This window comes from Chelmon rostratus, chromosome 1 (genome assembly GCF_017976325.1).
Source record: "Chelmon rostratus isolate fCheRos1 chromosome 1, fCheRos1.pri, whole genome shotgun sequence".
Classification (NCBI taxonomy): Eukaryota; Metazoa; Chordata; class Actinopteri; order Chaetodontiformes; family Chaetodontidae; genus Chelmon; species Chelmon rostratus.
Genome location: NC_055658.1, coordinates 28,396,840 through 28,410,995, shown reverse-complemented (window position 1 = coordinate 28,410,995; position 14,156 = coordinate 28,396,840). Strand labels below are relative to the sequence as shown.

The 14,156-nt window shown below is 42.0% G+C and overlaps 2 protein-coding genes across 2 annotated transcripts in view; one reads left to right on the top strand and one right to left on the bottom strand.

The window, feature by feature from the left end:
* The window catches only part of itga11a (integrin, alpha 11a), a 48,815-nt gene extending 41,105 nt beyond the window's left edge, over nt 1-7,710 (top strand). The window contains exons 22-30 of the mRNA XM_041933535.1: nt 1,449-1,525; nt 1,787-1,870; nt 2,153-2,243; nt 2,343-2,456; nt 3,809-3,892; nt 3,999-4,109; nt 4,287-4,382; nt 5,336-5,449; nt 6,411-7,710. Of these exons, the coding sequence (XP_041789469.1) occupies nt 1,449-1,525; nt 1,787-1,870; nt 2,153-2,243; nt 2,343-2,456; nt 3,809-3,892; nt 3,999-4,109; nt 4,287-4,382; nt 5,336-5,449; nt 6,411-6,488 (849 nt within the window). The 3' untranslated portion in view covers nt 6,489-7,710. The remainder of the gene's footprint in view (nt 1-1,448; nt 1,526-1,786; nt 1,871-2,152; nt 2,244-2,342; nt 2,457-3,808; nt 3,893-3,998; nt 4,110-4,286; nt 4,383-5,335; nt 5,450-6,410) is intronic.
* Nucleotides 7,711-11,630: 3,920 nt separating this feature from the next.
* rxfp3.3a2 (relaxin family peptide receptor 3.3a2) lies at nt 11,631-12,776 on the bottom strand. The gene has a single exon (XM_041940255.1). The coding sequence runs from the start codon at nt 12,774-12,776 to the stop codon at nt 11,631-11,633; it is 1,146 nt and encodes a 381-aa protein (XP_041796189.1).
* Between the last annotated feature and the right edge of the window lie 1,380 nt (nt 12,777-14,156).

Below are 14,156 nucleotides of genomic sequence, written 5' to 3'. Positions count from 1 at the left end.
GTCATTCAGCCTGAACAGCGTCCAGAGCCACAACGTTGATCTGCTCTGGTCGAGAGCCTTTTCAAAATGTGGCACAGAGTTAAACAAGGCTGATTGAACACTGGTGCTGCAGCCAAGCCTTCCCAAACCACTGTTTAGCCGAAGGAAAGTCGGAACCCAAGGGCAACCTTTTTAAAATAGCCTTTTTTGCCTTTTCCGGTTGCTTTTGACCTGTGTAAAACTAGCATGTAGTGCAAACTTTACTACTGCTGCAACAAAGTGAGGTCGAAAAATTATACCCTGTGTACACGCTGGTGGTGACAGATGTGTTTTTGTGTCTCATGGGTGTACGCAGGGACAAGGAGCATTTGTTATTGCAATCAATGCTTTGATAATTGACAGTGAATGTGCCCGATAGCATCGACCCAGAGGAGGAAGGGGACCTCCATGCTCTGTCTGAATTTCCATGTTCAGCTATGCTGGCACATGAAAGTCCTCTAGCCACGGACGGTCCTGTCTTCCAAACCCATACCACTTGTGTGCGTGTGTATGTGTGTGTCTGTGCATTCTTGTGTGTGTGTGTTTTCATTCAACGTTGTTTTAAATAACCGTCACATAGATTCGTCCAATTATCCTGAAAACGGGCTCGACAAAAAGGAACAAGGCTTTCTTTTCTAGGGCAGTCATAACGAAGGACAGGGGTCATTTTACATAAGTAGGGCAAGATGATATGAGGACGGGTAATCACGTTGTATGTATGTACTGTATCTGTGGTCTGTCAAGGATGAGTCAGTCTACATGGGAGAGGGAAGCTACAGTAAACCTTGTTATTCATTCCTCTCTGGTCAGATGGCATCAGTCAGGATTTCATTACAGCATAGAGGACTGTAAACAATGCTCGGCTCGGCTCAGTTTGATCTCTCCAATCAATCTTCCTCTCCTCTCCTCTTCTCTCCAGACTTGGGTTGTCCCTCTGTTTTTGTGTAGGACTCCTCTACAGTTTTCTAATTTCTCACACACCCGTTCTGTTCTGTTCCTCTGTCTCGTTCCTTCTCTTTTCTGCCACCGTGATTTTATTTTGCCTTGAATCTGACTCGAACGAGTAGTTTTGTGTGTGTGTGTGTGTGTGTGTGTGTGTGTGTGTGTGTGTGTCGTCATGTTGATTTTTATTTATGGTATTGTCGTCAACTGAGGGGAAATTCCCTGGCTCTCTTTAAGTAGTATCAACTGTGCAGCCTGCTGCCTGGGGTCAAAGCCTGGGACTTACAGCAGGTTATTGCAGGCTTCACTTCTTAATCCTTAATGCAGGGTCTTTACTCTTGGGCAGGATATATAAATACAGTAGCATATATATCTTTTGATACACTGGTAAAACACTGGAGGAACGCTGGTAAAAAAAAAAATGCCAGAAGATTATGCAATAAACGAGTGACTTATTCTTCTAAACTTTATTTTTCTCCTCTGTGTAGGTAACATTTCGTCTGGAGTTTGAGTTCAGTCGCACTGTCTTCCTGGAGCACGTCAGGGTTATTCTGGAGGCCAGGAGGTGTGAACATGAATTTAAGATTTACATTTTAAAATCTAAACACATCTAAAAATATTTCCTTTTTCCATTGAGAGATGTCTGTCCATAACTATCCTTTGTGTCGTAACTGATGCTAACATCCCAACAATAACAACCATGCATTACTTGTTCCAAACAAACCAGCTCAAGCTAAGACAGAAAGCTGCAGCTGCAACTAGCTACCTGGCGTGTCTCACTGTGCACTGACAGACGTTGAATGTTTTTGTCTCATTATCTCAACAGCGATGGCGAGGAAAAGAGCACTGCTGATAATTTCAATGATATCTACTACTCACTGAAATACGAAGCAGACCTTCTCTTCACAAGGTTTGTCAGTTTCTCAATGTCTTATCAATTACCAAACGACGCATGCTGCAGTGATTTTGGAAACAATTAACTTAGAAGTGCAAGTGACCAGAACAAAGTGATTTCATGGCATCTGGAAAATGCTGAATAATACCAGTGCGGGGAAAATAAGTTGCAGATACTGTTGTTCGGAATTTTGTTATCACATATTCAACATCACAACACATGCTTTAAAGCCCAGATCAATGGAAGATAATTGCCTCTCATGTACTGTTTGTTCATGTTTATTCTTTACTTCAAAAGGGATTCAAATCCCACTCGGTATGAGATCAAATCAGAGCTGTCTCTGGAGGAGCCTGGAGTCATCGGTCCTCCTTTCAACTTCACATTCCAGGTGAGAGCCCAGAGCATCATCATCATTACTTTTAATTTACCGTAAAGGAGAATGCTGGTCGGAAGTAATTTGCTAAATTTGCTCCTTGCCGTCTCTCAGATCCAGAACCTTGGCTACTTTCCAGTGAAGGATCTGCAGCTGAATATTGAAATCCCAGAAATGACAAAAAATGGGAACCAGCTCCTTCAGATATCTGACTTCTATATTGACCAGGTCAGTCTCTGTGTTTTAAAGTGAGAATATGTAACTTTTGAAAGAAGGATAGTACATTCAGAAAGGATATAAGACGCTCCCGCTCAGTTAAATACACTCAGGGTCTTTGCTGCTACAGCATGGTAACAGTAGCTCATGGTGGCTAATGGAAGCAGACTTGGAATATAATCCACATTAGAGTTACTTTACTTTTAATTGAGATTGTTTTGCAAACTGCCCAAAGGTCAAGAATGAACTGTTAAGCTTCACCGACCGTTAGCTAAACCCTGTGTCTCTGAGTTAGTACCAGAGGAGCTTTCTGTCCTTGTGCAGCGCATAATGTAGGTTAAAATGATAATGAAACAATGGCTTCCTGATTTCAGACAAAGGTAAACAGAAGCAGGCTTCTTTTTTCTAGCTGGTTGAGTTTGCTGGCTGAAATGACAAGTCTTACTAGCTCTTGTGAGCTAGCTAAAGTTAGCTACTTAAGCTAATGCTAGCTCAGTGAATTAGTAAATGTCTGGTCGACAAATGTTATCAGAGGTAGCTAGCTAACTAATAAGCTAATGTTTGTTCAGTGAATTAGAAAATGTCTGGTCAACAAATGTTATCAGAGGTAGCAGGCTAACTAATATGCTAATGTTAGCTCAGTGAATGAGAAAACGTCTGGTCGACAAATGTTGTCAGAAGTAGCTAGCTAACTAATAAGCTAATGATAGCTCAGTGAATTAGAAAACGTCTGGTCAACAAATGTTATCAGAGGTAGCTAGCTAACTAATAAGCTAATGTTAGCTCAGTGAATAAGAAAACATCTGTACAACAAATGTTATCAGAGGTAGCTAGCTAACTAATAAGCTAATGTTAGCTTCATGAGTCAATTGAAAAGGCACCTCCATCTGATTTTTTTATTTAATGTTTTCAGATGACTCATTTTCAAACAAGAACCCTAAAACGGGTCTTAAATATGCACTTGATGGCTGCATACAAAATATCATGCAAAAAGGCTAAAACTGCATGTCTCTGGCAAAGGTTTATCATCCAGAACACATGGAAATAAACACTCTGCATTGTTCCTGTATTGCAGTATAAAGCTAGTCTGAGTATTTTCATCAAGATTAGGAAATCCCTTTAGCGTTGACCATGACCTGGATGATTGAGTCTTCATTGACATCTATGATAAGGAAAATTTAAGCTTAAACTGTAACGTTGCTTGGCTGCTTGGCTTACCTGGGCAAACAAGACAGGAAAGACAGATGATTTATTGTTTGTATTTTCACATAGAGGGCTTGTATGTCTGTTAGCTGCAGACATGAGGTTGTACCATACTAACAAGTATTTAACGGGTATTTTTCCTTGACTATGTCGCTCCTCAGAGAGATGGTACGCGCTGTTTACCGCCTCAGCATGTGGCGCAGAGCAGGTCGTCACCTGAAGACCTTTCACGGTTTTTCCGCTTGGTAAAGTACAAACCAGCCAAATTCATTCCCAAATAGAGTTTTTATTTTCAACTTTGTCTTTGGTAACTCTTTTTCCTTAAGGCCGATGTCTGGTTTCTTCACACAGAATCAATCCAACACCCTGACTCTGCCAATCCAGTGCACTGTCAATGTGGCCTCCTACAGAGAAATTGCAGTTAGAATCACAGGAGCGCTACGGATAGATACCTTACACGCAGTGAGTATAAAACCCCAAACATGCAAGCATAAAGTTGGAGATCTCCAGCTTTATAATAGCGTCATTGTTCATCTCGCTGTTATTCCGCTTTGAGTCTGTAGCAATGACAGTTTTCTAGTCTTTCAGCTGTGTGGTGTGTTTGTGAAAACTGGCAGCGTGTTTTGATTTTCTCTCCAGCTGAAGTTTAAAATCTTGGAACTGGTCACCAGCGCATCAGTGGAGCTCCCCTCCTCCAGTCCCATGTTTTCACATGAAGAGAGGCCTGTCAGACATGTGAGTCAACAACAACTAGTGCTATAAACTGCCTCTGTCCTGGATTTGACCTCATTCACATCTGGGCTCATAACAGCATCCTCATTTGATCAGACCCAGCCTCCCTCTGATTTTTTTATCCTCTCCATGTGTGAATGTAGTGTTTTGTGCTTTAGGAGATCAGAACAGTGTTTAAAACTTATTTGAATGAGCTGTAAGAATTAAAATAATGTATTTCCGTACGGCTAAACAGGAGATATTTTACTGCAGTGACTGCTTTATAAAAAGATATCATTGGGCTCTGCTACAGTTAAGCAGTGTAGGAACCAGACAGTAAAGGTTGGTATCGGAGCACACGTGCTGTGTGGTGCTGAGGGACCGAAAGGACCCGTGGCACAACATGTACAAGTCTGGACTCATACACTAATCTTTGCTGCCATCTATTGGTCAGCACAAACAGGCGTGCAGTACCTCTTTATTAAGCTTTTATGAGCTTTTACTGATTTCTTTTCAATGATGTAGGCTCTAAGTGTATCATTGGTGTAAAAAGGATTTTGTGGTAATCATGAGTCTTTTTTAGAACATATATGTTAAGAAAGCATAAATACATAATCACTCACAATAAAATGATAATCTTTCTAAATATACCATGTTTGGCCTGTGAGTGTCCATGTGCTGAATATAACTGCAGTAGCAAATGTCTCGATTGATAATCCAGTATAATCATCACTATCTCTGTGCAGAGTGCATCATTGCTGCCTATGGGTGTCACAGCTGCTTCATCTTTTGTGTTTGCTGTCATTATTGACTGTCGTACATTTACATTAGCATACTGTACTGTATGTACATTATATTTTCATTTTTGCACAATGAGGACAAATAAACTATCTTTCTGTACAATAGATGACTGAGTTTAGTGTGCAGGTAAAAAGATTTTCTAATCTAATAATTCAAATATCTGATTTTGTCCACAGATAATATTGGAGATCAGGAAGGAGGGAGATTACAGAGTCCCTACCTGGATAATCATTGGAAGCACACTGGGAGGACTCTTATTGTTAGCCCTGCTCAGTCTTGCTCTATGGAAGGTAAGTCACAATTACTCAATAATCAAATAAAATATATTGAATTATTAGAGGTAATTACATTAAGACCTTCTGTATATCCTTGTTAAGACTGCCTAATTTTTTCTTATTTTCAATAATTGCATATTGTGCTATTACCTAACTTCACTCTCCTGAAGTTATTTGTCCTCATGGGACCAATTTTAGCCTCAATAGTCACAGCAGGACTCATGTGTGGAATTATGCTGCCACCCACTGGTAGAGAATAAAATAACATCCAATCAGACAGTCATATTATGAACTAGTAGTAGTAGTATAACTTTATTTTGATCACGTAAACAACAATAAAAATAAAATAAAAGCACACATGTATACATGCATACATACATAGCTATACATACATATTACCTATATAAATAATAATAATCATAAGGAATCATAAGGAAATAAGTGCACATTAAAAAATAAAAATAAAAAAAAACAACCCACGAAACAGTAACATCTCATAAGCAACGTAGTTTACATGAGCGAAAGGGAGTAGGAAGAAGTATAAACTTATCTAATCCTACCCCTATATGGTAGGATTAGGTACCCCTATCTGGCAGACTATCACAGCATGTCAGTATCATAAGGTATAATATGACACATTTTGTAAGTGTTAGTCAAAGTGGTTATTACATATGAATATATATTACATAGAAATAAAGCATATACTTGGTATTGCAGTTTTTTTTCTTTTCTTCTCCTCCCTTAACTTAATGTATGTGGTTTAACAGTATCATCACATTTATAGTTTTTTTCTGGTTTCTTTTCTGTGAGCTGTTTGTTTGATGGGTCTACACCTTGTTTGTACATGTAAACCCTGGTTTCGTTTTTACCCTGGTGAACTGTCTGCTCAGGTCACACAAAAACAAAAATGAAGTAAAAAATCTCTGCAGTACCTCTCGTCTGATTCCTCTCTGTGTCCCACCGCTCGCCCTCCCAGCTCGGCTTCTTCCGGAGGCAGAAGCGGAGAGACGAGGACGAGCAGGAGGCGAACGGGAAAGTGGCCGAAGAACGGTAACGCAGGCTGAGGGCCCCCAGCAGACACCTTTTCCACAGGGGACCCGACACTCAGGGACCAACCCACCTCCCCCTGCTCCCCAACACCACAGTGGCACCGCATAGACCGCTCCGCATGACCGCTGAAGCAAGGCTCGTTCAGTGCACTGGATCTGTCCCACGCCACCACCCCTGACCCCCAAGAGTTAGCACTGTCACACTCACTTAGCATTCCTGCACTGTTGCGACATTAGGGCCTTCTTTGTCTATGTATTCCGCTGCCCGCCGTGTCGCGAGTTCACAGATCTTTGAGCTCTCGTTTTCTCGGCTTCAGGCTGGAGCTCTGGTGCTTTTTCTGGCCATTTGAAAAGAAGAATAGAGCGGCCTCTGATCAATCTGTTCTAAGAATTTCAGGCCACAATTTGCCCTCGAGGCAAGCGTTAGCCAATCACTCTATTGTCTCTTCCTGATGTATATTTATTTAACTCTTATCGTAAATTTTGAAATACATGAAAAACCTCAAGGGTGACTTGCCACCCAAAAGCTACCGCAAATGTAAAGTTACTATACTGTATATTGAATTCGATGTTTAAAAGATTTTATCTGCAACATGTTCAGCTCACTCGCATAATAATTTATGAAGACACGAAACTGAACTAAAGTCGCCAGAGAACAAAGAAGATTCACGATGTTTCACTTACAGACTTTTCTTAATCTTTTACTACAGAGAAGAATCTTCTAAACCTTCATCCTCTTTTAAGAGTTCACTCCTTTTCCTCTTAATATTTTCATCCTGGAAAACATGCAGGATGATCTTTAAACATTTGATGCACTTTTACTTTGTACAAAATTAACTTGAATTTTGTAAATAGTCAAGTACCTTTTTATACCCTTTCAAGTATTCGAATGGTTTCCAGTATTTTCCACATGGTTTGTGGCATTACTTTGTAACTTAAGCAACAAGGCAAATGAAGCAAGTCGGCTTTGTGTTGCTGAACTTGTCATGAGACGTTGCATGCCTTTTAACATGCACTGCATCAGAGCAAAAGGATGTGCATAAAATACTGCGGGCAACATGGATTTCAGCAGAGTGATCCTCAAGAAGAACTGTATCTGAATGATCATCAGATGCCACAAAGAGTCCAGTAAATGCACACTGCTTACAGCAGGTCAGCACCCTCCTGGTGTTACCAACGAATGTCAGTTTGTCCTGTTTGAGGTGTGAAGAGCTGTTAATACGTCTACAAATAAAACATTGTATATGTCTATGAGTGTCTCTTTAATGAACACCTTCACTGAAGAACAAGAGTGTTGTTTGTTTAAACCTTATCAATTCCTTTAAAACAGAGGCAGAGATGAGGAGTGTTGGTACGGGTTTCTAGTCAGTACCGACTCTGTTTCCTTTCCAGGAAGCCAACGGGCTGCCATCTTTGTTTTGATTCGGAAACAGAGGTCCAATTTGAGAAAATGGTTTAAAAAACTGTTGGTGGTGGATTTGTTTTTTCATCCTGTTGGTTGGAGGAGTCTCGGGGGGCTCCTCCAACCAACAGGATGAAAAAGTGTTTTTTAAGTTGATTTTCAAGCATCGCTGGTTAATTATCTTCCAGAGAAACCAGTGGTTAATGTGATAAAACATGAGAGCCACACTGGGCATAGCTGGGAACCGTGAAATTAGTGTTAACTTTAATTAAACTCACCCTGTCGCTCCCCTAAGTCCTCACCTAACCTAGTGCCAAAAATACAACCTCTCTTAAATAAAATCTGGCTGCAAATGTTCGACTTTCTTCCCGGGATATCGGTCGATGCTGCTCTTTACCACATGTGGCATCGATTTTCTTATCTCTGCCACAAATTGAATAAGTGCACTATTTCACAAAGTGTCTAACTATTCTTTTAATAGTCTGTTTTGATGGGTACTCCAACATTTCTGTACATCACAAGAGATATTAACACTGCACTGGCATTGGAGCCTACATTTTCCATAACATCAGCAACCAGGTTGTGTCTCTGCTTGGTGTTTTCTCAGGTCTTTGAAGCTCCAGTTTGTAACGCAGGGCTGTTTTCTCAGAAAGTTCATCCAGAGCCACAGGAGATGTCCTGTTTTTCAGACTGATGCTGCTGCACAGGTTGATTAAACTGACCTTTATGAGTGAAATCTGTAGCGTGCCTCTTTAATAAGAGAACGTTCAAGAATATTACCCTCTGTACCCACAAGTTCATCTTATATCTCTGGAACTGCAGCACGGCAATAGAGAGCTCATCAAACTGTTTGATTAGACTAATTATCCACTCTTTAATTACTGTATATTCAAAGTGGATGACAAATGCGATTTTGAGGGCACACCATGGATTTACAGGTGCATGCATCCTGTCCTTATGTTCAGCATCACAAAGAACAATTTGCCTTCACACACAGACGTGACTGTGCAGCCACAATCTGGCTTTTTAAAACCGACAGGGTTTGTTTGGGCTGCAGTGCTGTCCAGTGACATCTGAAAATCCGAGCTGAAGGCAGACTCATTGTAAGGGGTTGCTGGTGTTCTCTGAGTGTTTGCTGTGCTTTAGGGAAGCTGTCATTTGCATGGAGGCAAACAGGTTTAATTCAGTCAGCTGACACATGCTAAGCATCCGCCACTGACAATGCTACAGTAAACACATACTGATCCTGGAGGGGGAAATAAATAGCCTACAACTGTTGCAGCTGCAAATGTAATAAGATTCAGCGAGGAAAAGATGAGCGACAAATCCAAGCATGCAAAACACAGTCAGAGAGGTTATGTTATATAACATCCTGGAGAACATGTTTTAGCAAATACACTCCAAGAATTTTAAAGAAGAAATGTTACTTATACAATCTGCATGATTACTAGCTGCACTAAAAGGTGGATCAGACATGCAGTATGTGCTGTCATCAAAGTTGTATGAATTTTAAACTGAAAATAATTGTTGTATCAAAGTCAAACCTGATTGCTGTCATAGAAAGCACACGTCTCATTTGTCTGCTCAGTGACGACTGCTGAACCAAATGAAGCTACTGGATTTAATCAAAGGAGCTGCTCAGGATCCAAGCCTGCTGTGCGCTGATTGATAAAGCTCGTCTGCATGATTACTCGCTCATTAGCGGGAACAATTTGTTGAAATGCAGCGACGAAAATGCAAAATTCTTGACAGCAAGCCTTTCTAAGCTGATTTCCGCGGGGGTTGGTTGTACAGTATGTGCATATATGACTGACGTCATATGTGAGAACACTCTCTAAAGCCTTCAACTGCTGAGACGACACCTGTAATCTGCCTGTTTAAACTGTCCTACATGTTAACACCTCACAGCTGAAGTCAGTATTTTCAAAAATACGGCACACCATTGAGTCTATGTGCAGGAGTGCATCAGACATGTTGTTAATTATAACATTTGATATCATTAGAGCAACTTAAAGGTGCAGCCAATGTTTTAAAACTGGCAGTATCCCTACATAACAACTAAATCTTTGATATTAAGCTGTGTAATTTGGTCAGACCTTCATTTACTCTGTGATTTTTATGAAAAATAAATGCATATGCATATTTGTGAATATATAACTCACTGTTGTGGTCAAAAAATGCAATTGGACCTTTAAGCCAGCAGAACACTGAATTTTAAATGGTGAACCATAATGATTTGTGCAGCCACTTGTATCTCAGTATGTGTTGAGTTGTCAAAGCAATTTATCTTTATTGAAATAATATGTACAAAGAAACATTTAATGTTGAGTATTTTCTAATTTCTATCCTAGAAGAAAACTAATTAATTTTGGGTTTTCTAAATAAAATTGACTTGACTGAAGAGACCAACGCAGGCCAACAGTACGAACTGATGATCGTTCACACAGATTCTCAGCACTTGTTGCTTCATTTCTGTTGTTTGGACACTTTGTGATCATCATCCCTGCAATAGGCCGCACAAACCAAAGAGGCCTCAGGGCACAAGGAGGAGAGAAGAGAGACAGAAACAAACACTCATTAACACACAAACCTGGCAGCAGCCAAAGCCGGTGGCAGGCAGCTGCCCAGACTCCCTCATCTTGGGGGTCTCGTGCATTGTGTTTGAGGGGGATCTGCACCGCTGCCGGATTCCAAGTGACAGCTGCAATCTCTGCGGCCATTATTAACCTTTCCCCTGGGCTACCTGAGACAGCCCGTCATTTGTTTGGCTGAATCTGAAATCAGCATCGAACATGAAGAAAACCAATCTGGAGCTGCAGTTTATGTCCAACGCTGCAACACAGAATTTATGATCTGAATCACCTCTGCGCTGCTCAGACTAAACAACGCATGCATGAAAGAGAAAGGGTTTATTTTTCGTGGTCGAAAGCCAAAAGAAAGAATCTGCCTTTAGAGTTGCACCTGCTCTATTTGACTGCATGAAAAATTGTCCACCTTTAATGATGTGAGCAGCCTTCAATGTAAAAACAGTGCACATGAGAAAATACAATAAATATTCTTATTTTTTAAAAAACAAAACAAAACACAGAACACCTTAGACCATTTATGGATGACATGTTTATGTACACCACTCAGAATACAGGCTGAACTTTACATTCCTCTACTAACAGAAGTAACCTCATAGTCAATATGTGACATCAGGGAATCATCAATAAATAAAAAATAAAATCAACCACTTACCATTTACAGATTTACAGACAGGCTGTACAGTGTGTACATAGTTAGAAAACATGGCAACCTTGAAATTATTTTCTTTTTTTATCTCCATCCCGATGATAAGTCCTTTTACATTATCCAGTCACACTGCCTGCTGGGAGTCCTCTCTCTTAAACGCCGCCCTGTCCCCTCAATGTCTCCATCTCACTGTCAAGTAAAGGCAAAAATATCCCAAAAGGAATCTCACGAAGAGACAGAGGAGGGAGAAGCGTCGGCTTGTTCATCGGTGGAATCAACAAGCGACCTCGTGGCAGTTTGGGGAATTAAATGAAAGTCACATACACTTGTCACACATTGTCGAAATCATGATGACACACACATGATAAAGTGCACCTTAACAGTATTTCGTTAAAAATGTTCAGACACGGGACTCTAGCAAAAGCATTACGCACGAGAAATACCATCCACAGGTGGACAACCAGAGCGACAAAAAGCAGCTGCATGGGACCTGTTCTTATGTCTCCCAATCTCAACCGGTGTATGGGCTCATTTTGGAGTTCGACGTGCCCTTCCGATCTATGATGGACAGCGTGCACTCTCCGTCGTCCATAATCCGGAGAGGCACGACGCCCTGGGTTTCTCCGTGCGTAAAAGAGCGCGTCGGACAGTCCCTCTTGGAGGACGGAGTGGAGACCTTCCAGAACAGAGCGCTGAGCATCTTCCTGATCTCCGGCCTCATCAGGCAGTAAAGCACCGGGTTCAAGCAGCTGTTCGCGTGCGCCAAGCACACGGTGACTGGGAACACGTACGTGTGCACCATGTAATAGGATTTATCCCAGTTGACGGCGTTAAATTTGACTAAGACGCCCCAGAAGGTGATGGCGTGATTTGGCATCCAGCAGCAGAAGAAAGACAAGACCACTATAGCGACAGATTTGGTGACTCGAGATCTTCGTTTCGGGATGCTGCTGTCCATGCTCTTCCGTCTTAAGAAGCGCAGCAGCATCAGATAGTTACCAGAGACTATGAGCATGGGGATGATGAAGGCTATCAGTATTTTCTGGATGTGGTAGAGGGCGAGCCAGTCGTGCCCTTCAGGAAACTTGAGGAGGCAGAGTTTTTCTCCCGCCACCACGGTCACGGTGGAGAAGACGGCTGTCGGCGCGGTGGCCACCGTCGCCGCCACCCACAGCACCGCGCACACCCACTTCACGCAGCACGACCTCCTGCAAGCTCTTTTCTTCAGGGCCGAGGCGACGGACAGGTAGCGGGTCACGCTCATGGCGGTGAGGAAGAACACGCTGGCGTACATGTTCATCACGGTGACCGACAGGACGATTTTGCACATAGCGTCTCCGAACGGCCAGCTGAAGTCCAGCGCGGTGTCCACGGCCCAGAAGGGCAGCGTGAGCACGAACTGGAAGTCCGTCACTGCCAGGTTAATGATGAAAAAATTGATGGTGGACTTCTTCCGACCTTGCCTTAACCTCATGAGGAAAAAGACCAGCAGGTTGCCCACCAAACCCACTGCGCAAACTACAGAGTACACCACGGAGATGAGTATCCTCAGGACCAGGGCGCCGTCCGCGCTGATGTCGATGTCTTCCACACTGAATTTATCATCGTCAGAGCAACTTCGATTCACTGCTCCGCTCTGGTTAAATATTTCATCCATCGTTGAAGTGAACGACCTGTAGGCGACTCACGCCAGGCTACTACTGCGCGCACAGACTACACGTAAACGCAACACAGACGCGCCATGCGAAAGTGTCCCCCTTTCTGCCTCCATACAGTGCATCGGAGTCAGCTTTTATACAGGTGTGACGCTCCTCTGCTGGGCCACGATTGGTCGAATGAGACGTGACAGAAGAGTGAAGCAGCCTCCACGAATTTGTGGAATCACCGGACCCGTGACAGATTGCGCCTCGCACACGGATCGTGCGTAAACGCGCGGAGTGTTTTCTGAAAACAACTTTTCATCGAGAAGATTTAAGCTAAGCACAGGAATTAAAACAGCGGAGTGAGAAAAAGTGAAAAGGCTCAGAATTAAAACGATTCAAAGTTGAATTATTTCAAAGATGTTTACAAGTTAAGACCAAGACAGAGACAGTAAGGCACGTTTCCAGGTTTTATTCAACAGTAAAATAAAATTAAACTCACCCTCCATCTCTGTAAACATCCTCACCAACATCCTTACCATTTAACAGGAGTAGTCAAGCTTATCAGAACTGATGCACAGCGTTTGAAACGCACGCTGTGTCCCCACATCAGTGGTCCTCAGACCGCACAGTCCCCCGTTCTTCCGCTAGAGGGGGCGCTAAGCTCAGGCAGTGATGTGACACCGCCTTTAGAATCAGATGTGGGTGAAGCCAGTTTGATGAAGAGAACAAAGAAAGATGTAGTTTTAATGAAAAGAAGAAGTAAAAAACCCACTCCTGATACACACCTGAAGCCTTTGCCTGCTTCACTGTATTTTCAATCTGTTTTCTTTTATCTCTATTTCATCATGTTCATTCAGTGGGTTTTATTTATCCTCTTATGCATTATCTTAACTCTATTTTCGTTCTTTTTAAATCTTATTTTTACTATTATTATCGAGTGGGTTTAATTCTCTGTCTTATTTTCCGTTCATTTTCCATCCCTGTTTCTCTGTTCAGTCTTTTGTATATGAAGTATGTGATTTCTGTGTTGTAAAGCACTTTGAGCTGCATTTCATTTATGAACAGTGCAACACAAATAAACTTTCTTGTTATTATAATGAAGACTGATCAAGTGAACCACTGATGTAGAGGTTAGTGACCATATGAATTAAACCCACATAGACTTTATTCAGCGCGTTTCAGTTTGATGGACAGAATGAAAACCTCTTCATGAGATGTTACCTAACAGCATCTTCTGTTTAATTATTGTGTTCACATGGCTGCATGCAGGTCCAGGGTTTCCAAAGGGTTTCCGGACCACCAGGCTCACTGAGCTGCTCGCAGCTACAGCTTCCTTCACCACTACATGGAGCTTCCTCTGATGCAGACTGGTCCGGTTCTTCTTTGCGCACACG

Coding starts and splice junctions, on each gene's coding strand:
- rxfp3.3a2 (XM_041940255.1), bottom strand. CDS start 12,776: ATGGATGAAATATTTAACCAGAGCGGAGCAGTGAATCGAAGTTGCTCT.